General features: G+C 33.0%; 1 protein-coding gene across 1 annotated transcript; it reads right to left on the reverse strand.

Moving 5' to 3' along the window:
• Positions 1–2,740: 2,740 nt before the first annotated feature.
• On the reverse strand, positions 2,741–6,929 carry LOC120073369 (adenylosuccinate synthetase, chloroplastic). Its single transcript, XM_039026184.1, is given in 7 exon segments — positions 2,741–3,366; positions 4,774–5,085; positions 5,344–6,036; positions 6,492–6,583; positions 6,586–6,714; positions 6,717–6,740; positions 6,743–6,929. Coding segments are annotated over 7 exon segments (1,470 nt in total). The 5' UTR covers positions 6,792–6,929; the 3' UTR covers positions 2,741–3,195.
• Between the last annotated feature and the right edge of the window lie 3,333 nt (positions 6,930–10,262).

Consider the following 10,262-nt stretch of genomic DNA (forward strand, 5'->3'; position numbering starts at 1 on the left):
CAAGACAAATCTTAATAAATTGAGTTTTGGTTATGAATGTTCAAGATAATATGTAATGTTAGGTAAGAAAACTAGTTAAATGTATTAGTTGTTGATTTTAGTTTTTCACCGAACTTGTAAGATTCAAATAGTTTTTTAAATTATAAATTTTTTATTTAAAAAAATGAAGACCATTCTCAACACTAAACTTAAAGGCGTTGAAAAAAAAATCACATTATCATGAAATATTTTTTAGACTTTTTCTGACGCTATATCATTATGTCGTGGGGAAAGGTAACCTCTCCCGACGCTAAAATTAGGTTGTGGTTGGGAAAGGTAGCCTCTCCCAACCAAAAATTATGGATTTGGCATCAGGATGTGTAGTTGTCACACAAAATTCAACCTTCTGCCGATGCCAATTGGGTGGATTTCTTCCGATGCCAGAAATTGATTTATTGGCATCAAGAGAAGTACATATTCTACGACGCCAATAGGCCTACTTCTTCCGTTGTGAAATCTTTTTTTCTCGATGAAGACACTTTTTTACGTCGGGAGAATGTTTTTCCGATGAGGCTATCCTGACGATCATGCCGACGATAAAAATGGCATCAGAAAAGTCTTTTCCGATGCTTGTTTGACTTTTTCCGACGGTTTTGGTCATCAGAAAAAGTCAAATTTCTTGTAGTGACAATAGGTTGATATGAAAAATAGGTAGATATACTTTCTAGGGACTAACAATTCAAATATATTGCATCAAGGTTTAAAGTTTGCATGCAACTTGCCATTATTTTGATATTGTCATTTTTAATAAGGGGTTGGAAATGAAATCAACTAGACTTCACCATATTTTTGCTTAGATTTTGACAATATATGTCTAATAGATTTTCTATAAATGCTCAGAAATACACACATCTAACAACTATTGTTATTATTTTACATGTAAAATTATGCATATATACAACATGATGTACATATATATATAAACACATTTTAGCTTGGAAAAATTTGCAAACACGTATTTTTATTTACGTTTGACCTCCCCAATCTATTTATATCTATTCGAATTTTTTTCTAACATTCCTATTTGTGTGAATTGAGTGAGTTAGAAAAAACTACATAATCTTAGCTGAGTTATTTTCGTCATAATAAAACTATTAAATTATACTAAAATATACATTTAGTCTTTTTTTTTTTTTTACAAGAAAACATTATTCTATTTATTTTATAAGCACTACTATCTTCGAGTAACTTGATTTTGCCCTAATACATGACCTACCTATTTGGCTATCAACAACTCAAGCACATCGACACCATATCTTCAATTCATCAACACATTCATAAATTATTCATTGCATGTACGAAAATGATTACTTTGACAATTTAATCGTTTGTTTAGGTTTCATTAGGTATCAAAGATGATTGTATTTGCATGCCTAACAATTTTATCAAATTTTTATAACAATACATTATATTAGCATTTGTTTCATGAAATTAGTTTGAGAAAATAATACATAATTATAGTTTATTAACTAATAAATCAGTCAAAATTAATTAAAAAATGAATATAATTTTTCCACGTTAAAATGAAAAACTAATGGATTACTATTAAGCAAGGAAATAACTAATTAATAATAGTTATTAAAAATAACCTCATACTAATATAATCATTATCATAAGTAATTAGCCAAATATATTATTAATTAATGAATGGATAGTTTTTTTAGAATAGGTGATATTATTATACAACAAAGGTTTCACAGCCTGTGATACTTTTTTTTTTGTGCAAAGATATTATAATTAAAGTGTGGAATGGAAGAATCGAATTTTAGACCTCAAGGTCGATAGTACGAGCACTATGCCTATTGAACTACATTCTTATTGAAAATTTATTGCATTTTACTAAAAGATGTATATATTAAATAAATTATTTTACTAAAAGAGAGGGTGGAAAAAAACCCTATTTTGAAAAAGTAAAAAACACCCTTGTTTATGAGTACAAGGCAATGCATTCAAATAGCCACTCCAAACACCCACTTAGATGATCAAATTTTGAAGTTTTAAAGACCATATCGAGAGATTCACACATTTCATTATTCATAATAAATAATACATATAGTTCCACTTATAACGTCAACCTTAAGGTTCACTCATACCACTCCACTCACATATTATAAAAAATAATAAGAAAAATAAGAAATAAAAAATAAATTAATGTTTTACCAAAAAAAAAAAAGATTGATGAATTTTTCAGGTAGAAATGAAAGTTTGAACAAAGTTAGAAATAAATAAAGGTTTTTGTGATTACTTTTTCAAATTCAATTTCTTTGAAAATAAAATTGAAAATTGAGAAAGAGTTGAAAATTAGAAAAGTAACACATCGACAAAACTTCATCTTTGTAAGAATTTGTTGAAAATGACATTGAAACAATACATTGATGTGTTAAACTATATCATTGCAGGTAATCAAGACGATAAAATTGAAAAAAAAAAAAAAGAAAGAAAAAAAAAACACTTGAACTGCGTATACGTAGCAAATTGCTAAAAAATAATAAAAATTCTCAGAAGAATCTAGAAATTTTCCACCATACTCAACATTCAACTGGAAAAAATGCATATGAACTTCAGCATTTTTCAATCAGCTACACAGATCAAGAATCAGAATTTTTCTCAAAAAGAGGGAGCAAAGGAGCAAAGTATACCCCTAATCGATTTCTTTCGATTCAATCGACTCAGTGTCGTATATCATAGCATATAGCTCAAGTCAAGCAATCACTCATGTCAGTTTCAAAATTCAATTTTCAACTTCTGTTTTTCAAATCCATGGATCAATTTGACATCAAATTTTGCCAAAAAAATCGACTCAAACCGACCTCCCCACAAGATGGAAAAGATGATTGCCAAGATATGATCATGTGAACTCATTATTTTCTGCAAATGCTAATTATTTTTGGTCCATCTGTATCCATCCCATTTCCTGTGCTAATAGAGCCTTTCAGAAACATCACCTATGTTAAGCTCTCCTAATCATATGGGAAATGTTACAACAGCCTCAGCAACAAGTATCACATTCAATGCTTATGCTATTTTGTTGAATTTACTCCAAAAAAATTATCTCAAGATAATGATAGAGGTTCCTCTACCTGTGCAATCTTGCACCTTATCTGGAGGTCCAACATTGAATCACTAGCATACGGAAGGATCAAATCAAAACACGCATCATTTGTATAATAGAGCATCACGGCCTGGACCGACACCAATGTAATGGACGGGTATGCCCACAAGTTCTTCAATCCTTGATATATAATCTTTTGCAGCCTTGGGAAGGTCAGAATAATCTCTTATTGAAGAGATATCACACATCCATCCAGGCATTGTTTCATATTCCACCTACAAACAGGAAACAGAAATGAAAATATAAATGTTGTTAAGATTCTGTATTTAGAAGTTGAAGACCCTGAAACTTGAGAAAATTTCAACTATTAATTTTTGTTCATGACTTGGAAACCGAAAAGGCATGGAAATGATTGGCAACTAATAACGGATTCAGTTACAAAAAATAAAATGCTAAAAAACATGGACAACATTAAAGAACTTCAGACAATATTTAAAACTTTATTTTTTACTTGAAACTTTCTTTTAGTTCAATAATATGTGGGAGTGGAGATTCAAGCTTCTAACCTTGGTCAATGTTATAATATCTTAACTATAAGCTATATTTAGGTTGACTAATTTTTACTTGAAACTTAAAACATTTCATTTACCTTTAAGAAATATTATTGTTTTCTAAAATACGTTCTAAAACAGGCAAGAGTTCAATAGATATGCAAAACAAACAAAACAAAACAAAGAAGAAAAAGAAAAGAGAGCAAATATTATATTATCAAGACAATCAAATACCAAAAACGTCCAAAATCGTAGCACCACATAATCCCATCCAATTTCAACACTTTAATGAAGCAACAATGAAAGAACACGTGATAACACATTCAAATACAACTTATATACATTTCAAACTTTATCTTTTATGGAACACCAGGCAAACTTTTTGCTGATTTTTAAAAGGTTTACCACAAGAATGAATGAAGTCAACCAATAAAGTTTTTGGCATGTCTTCTGAAGCCATGCACACCAAGCATAAATAATTGAGTAATATTGTTCTTTATGGAGACATCGACTACCCAAGAGCATTCAAAATCTTGGAACACAATGTGTCCCGAAATTTTTAACTGAAGTAACAATGAGAAGCACATGGGAAAGGCCTTCCCCAAAGTCCATCCTGTTATTTATTTTTTATTCTCATCTTTTTGTTTATTTCTTCTTCTTAAGAATTCCTGAAAGTCACCATTTGAAACACCCTTGTCAATAAGGCTACTCAAGACACCCCCATTTCACACAAACTAAGGAGACAAACAATCAAATTTCCTAAAGCACAAATCAACCATCTAGATCTTCCATTGAGAAAAACAATGAGCTAATATACTGATTCTGTTCCTTACAAAAGTCCATATACGTAACCTATGACTCAATTGAATCCACTTTGGCCAAAAGCTTTCTTTTCAATCTCAAATAAAAACTCCCAATAAAAAATGTTACTCCCTTAGGGGAAAAAAGAAAGAATAAAGTTATACTTTAAGCATGAATTCATAAACTGATTTCTCAAAGGAATTCATATATAGTAAGAAAACTCAAAATCATATTCAAGCAAATTCCAAAAACTTCGTATAAAGTTATGAAAATGCAAGGAGATAAAAAAAAAAAAAAAGAAAAAGAAAAGGAGAGATGCATAAAGTTTGCCTTTATTTGTTCAAGAAGACTAAGATCTGCGGGAAATGATTTGACTGGTGTTCCATCAGGTGCCCAATAAGAAACTCCCACTTGTATCTCAGAAAGTTCTGAGAGAACGTCAAGTTTCGTAAGATTCAGAGAAGAGAAGCCATTAATCTGACAGCAATATTTTAGTGCAACTATATCAAGCCAACCACAACGACGAGGACGACCAGTTGTGGTACCAAATTCTTGACCAGCAAACCTAAGTAGGTCACCTCCCTTTCCCAAGATCTCAGTAGGAAAAGGGCCAGAACCAACTCTAGTTGTGTATGCCTTCACCTGCAAACATCAACAGAGAACCTTATGGGCATACATATTTGATATATAAATCAGCTTTTCATCAAAAAGAAATAAAGAAACAGTCACTCATGGCTTTGTGTTAACACACGGAAGAATAAAAGCAATAATATTTTAATCTCTTCAAGGTTGAATAATAACTTAGATAGTCTCAAGGGTTTTTCTAGATACCATGGGCTCCTCCATGATTTTTTCATCAGTTAAACACTGTCATAAGAAATTGAATCAAAAGAAACTCACCACTCCGATAAGATCACCCACAACTTTCGGAGCAATGCCAAGACCGGTGCAAATTCCACCTGCTGAAGGGCTGGAGGAAGTTACAAAAGGATAAGTTCCAAAGTCAATGTCAAGCATAGTTGCTTGACCACCTTCAACCAAAATCTTCTTATTTGCAGAGATGGCTTCATTTATGAAATACACAGTGTCAGTGATAAATGGTTCCAATCTCTCAGCATATCTTTTGTACTTTTCAACTTCTTCCTTCAGAATTTCTGGGGTATAGTTAAAATCCTTAAATCTCGAAGCAGCATCCGAGAGTAGAAGGTCCAACTTCTGAGGAAGAGTGTCTAAGTGCCTCAAATCACCTACTCTAATACCATTTCTAATCACTTTACTGGAGTAACAAGGTCCAATCCCTCTCCTGGTTGTTCCAATGAAAGATTTAGCTAACTCAGCTTCTCTTAGACCATCCACCTCCTGATGGAAATCAAATAACAGATGAGCTCGATCAGACACCAAGATCCTTCCCTTGCATGAGACTCCACTTGCTTCTAGACGGTCGATCTCTTCAAAGAAGCCAGGCACGTGCACCACAACTCCATTTCCAATAACACATAACGTATCCTCATTTAGGATCCCTGAGGGAATGAGATGAAGAGCAAATTTCTTCCCTTCTGCATTATATATAGTGTGCCCGGCATTAGCCCCACCCTGCAAATCAGTTTGAACGTTCAGATAGTTCCAGAAACCTAAAGTAGTATTCACATCAGGATATCACATAAAAGCGCAACATAGAATCAAAATGGCTCACAACTTCTTCTAAAAACTGATGTGAAAATAAAGAGATAAATCTTAGCCGCCCTTTGGCTTTAACCATTACGAATATAACAACACAAGATTACAAGCAGAATATGCTTCAAAAAAAAAAAAAAAAAAAACGAAAGTAGAATAAACGGAGACAAAGAGGTTATAATACCGACCCAAGAACAAAGAGAAAGTAAGGAAACAGAAGAAAAGAAGAATCACAGGGAGCAGATAAGCAAGTCAAACACAAATAGAAATTCAATAGCAAATAAAAGAAGAAACACAACAAAAAAACTAAACCCAAAATCATCTGGAAAACAAAAAAGAAAGCAAAACAAAAGGAATGAAATCTTGAAGATTACCTGACAGCGAGCGACGATTTCGAAGTGCTGGGCCAAGATGTCAACGAGTTTACCTTTACCTTCATCACCCCACTGGCAACCCAACACCCCGATACTTGACTCAGCTCCCCAATTCGTTTCAGTCCATCCTTCCTCGCCGAGTCCGGCACACTCACAGACGAACTAACAGCCGCCGCGGGCTTTGTAGATGAGCAAACGACGAGGGCAGGATGACGCGCAGAAAGGGTCTCCGGCAGGCTGGCGACGGCGATTGGCGGCGGAGAAAAGAGTGGGCTCAAAAGCAAGAGAAGAGATGTTCATGGCGAGAGAAATGAAGGGAGGGTTTGAAGAGGGTTTGGACAGAATCTGTATGAAGTGGCGAATGGAGTAATTGGAGGAGATGGCGCGTGGACTACAAATGCCCTTCTCGCCCACATTACGCCCAATTCTTCTGCCGCTGCATTTTTTTTACATCATCAATATTATTATTCTCTATTGAAAAATACTTAGCCCTTTGTTTTACACCTTTTTACTGACACATGAAATTATTATTTAGGAAATTTTAAGTAATTGGATTCATTTTAATCGAATTTACTTTCACGTTTTGTAAATGTAATTTCAATACGATTGAATCCATTTAATTTATACATGTAATTGAATGAACAATGTAATATTACTAAATTATCCTATGAGTTTAAACAAATTTATCTCCAAACCTCCAATTCGCAAGTAATGTTAGCGTTACCGTTTATGGCAATCAATAACAATATCAGTAATTGTAACAATAATTGTGACAAATTCATAATTCTTATACTATAATAGTAATGATGATAATGGTAACAGTATCTGAGGGCAAAAATTGGAAAATTGTTCAAAAGTATTTGAAAAAGCTAGTTGGTCCCACGTAATTTTCAAACGAAAAATCAAATTGATCGTCCTTAGCTCTGCAATTGTAATGACCCGACCCCCTAGGATTTAAGTTAGGTCGTTACTAAATACATGCATGGAACTCAAAACGACACTCGGTTATGGTGAAATAAATGCTAATTAAATAAGGTAAATTCAAAAGACTTTCATTAAATTCAAATACTAAATCAATAGTAGTGTACCCATAAATCATAAAAGATAATAAATGAGCGGAAAAACAATTCTTAAAAGTAAGTTTTAAACATCAAAACTAAAAATTAAGATAAACATGAAAAGAACTCTAAATCTCATGGTGCGGAAGCGTAAAAACTAGTCCCAGTGGCTCGATCACAAATTCCGCTTGTCCATCGTCAGTGCATCTCTACCCTTACCTGAAACAACAACATGAGAAAGAATGAGTATAAAATACTCAGTAAGTAACCCCACTACTGGGATCAGCTGGGTATCTATGTTCTCTAGATACCCACCTCTGGTGAAACATATAAACTGCTCTAGTCCTCTGGGACACATATGCACATGAAACAAGAAGGAGACTGAGTCCTATCCTACTGTAGTTAAGTATGCCCACTACCTCTGGTGAATCCCAAAGGAGACACAAACTGGTGAATCCCGAAGGAAACACAAACTGGTGAATCTCGAAGGAAACACAATCTGGTGAATCCCGAAGGAAACATAATCTGGTGAATCCCGAAGGAAATACAAACTGGTGATTCCCGAAGGAAAAACACAATTGGTGAATCCTGAAGGAAACACAAATCTAATGGAAATCTAACTAATCAGGTAAGGATCATTTGCATCAATTCTCAACATCAAATCATACTGTACGAATCTATTAGAACATACATAATAAACCTCAACATCATGGCTCTAAACAATACACATATACCTCAAGCATCTATGGTTCTACAACAACACACATATACCTCAAACAATCATGGTTCTACAACTACATGTATATCTCAACATCAATCAGATTCAAATTCAACCATGGAAGTACATATCATTTTCATACTAGCATTACAAGTGTCTATTGTGATAAATACATAATTCGGATCTCGTAATAGAACAATACTTTAATTTCATGTTTATGCTTCAAATCTTTCATGTTGTCATTCTGCCATAAACCTTCATTTAACATGTCTAGTATACATCTAATGCTTGGCCGTGCGGCAGTTCCAGTAGTAAGATTACTTATCTTGATATTAGGTTGACAAAAAGCATTGAATCTTTGTGAATTCTTTGAATTCTTAATCAAGCCTGAACATAACCAAGATTTTAAAATTAATAGTTAAGGCAAAAATCAAACACAAAATATTACAAAATATTTCCAGATAACCTTAAGCCTAAGGTGTGGTCAAAATTCGAATTCAACCTTCCAACCTTCCAATTTTAAGCCCAAATAATTTAGCAAACCAAACTCTTCTTTCATCTTGAATAAGAATTCTTGAATCAACCCCCTAATCATAATTCGAATTAGGCTTACATGATTAAAGCTTGAATCAAATACATACTTCACTCCAATGTCTCAAATAATTATCCATATGTAGCTTTGTCAAAAAAATCACTTCCAAATGACTTTACCAAATTTTCTTCAACATCAAATTAATACCACAAAGAGGAGTCATCAAACGCATAAAGACTATGGAACCAAAACTTGCTAACAAAAATCTCCAACTTAACTGGAACAACCCCTCAATACCATTCACAAACTTGGAATCCAAAGTTGAACACACAATGGATATCAACAATTTATGCCAAAGTAATAAGTTATTCGAGAATCAATCGAAAACAACCCAAATGTCAGAAAATCTTACCCAAATTGAAGATTCTAGTGACGGGAAAAAGCGAACAACGCTTGAGTAAGTGGTGGACGGAGGTCATCAAGAAGAGAAACTGATGCAACGTCTTTGGGCAGCGGCTAGGGGTCTCGGCAGAAGGAGAAGAAATTTGAGGGGGGGGGGGCGGGTGCCGGCGAATGCGTGAGAAAAAAGGGGAAATGTGGGTTTTTAAATAATATAATAATAATAATTAATCTAAAAAAGGAAATAAGTATAATTATATTTAATTTCTTTCCTTATTCCACTTTATACTATTAAATTCTTTTCCTTTTTAAAAGAAAATTAATTCTTGCCATTAATTTTCAAATTGAATAATTTCACGCCAATAATTAAATTCTCGCACTTATACTTGAAGTCCAAAATTCTAAAAATGCTTCCAACTAATAACAATTACTGAAATTCTAAATAATAAAGTTACTGAAATTACATTATTATTAAAAAATGTGCGGGGTGTTACAATGTTTTTTTATTACAGTTTTGGCAATGGGACCTCACATTTCATTAAGATTATAGAACATAAGTAAATAACAACAAACAATGTAATCAAATGGGGTCTCTTTTCGAATTACTATTAATGGATTACGTTTTCCTTGAAGTAAACATAACTTTAAATCCCATGATTTGAATTTTGAAAAATGATTTAAACTAATTACTTTCATTCAGGATGAGAAAGACTTGAAATGAATATGTTTAAATTTTGGGGTGGTTGCATAAATGGAAATCAGACTCAAATAATAGCATATATAGTACAAGGATAAAACAATTGCAAATATAGCAAAAAGAAATAGACCCAGATATTATAAAAGACTAAAAAGCCCAATGATTTTTGCTCAGTCCACTAAATGAAAACTCAAAATCCCCTATTTTCGTGCACTTCGTCCAGAATTTCTCAAATTGAAAGCTATCTAATATTTGCTATCATTGGCTATCGCTGATAGAGTTTCACCAATTGAAATCAACCTTGAATTTTTAACATTTAAGGTTATTAGTGATTATCAATGATAGACTTGTATACTTATTATCAACT

Source organism: Benincasa hispida, chromosome 3, assembly GCF_009727055.1.
Source record: "Benincasa hispida cultivar B227 chromosome 3, ASM972705v1, whole genome shotgun sequence".
Lineage (NCBI taxonomy): Eukaryota > Viridiplantae > Streptophyta > Magnoliopsida > Cucurbitales > Cucurbitaceae > Benincasa > Benincasa hispida.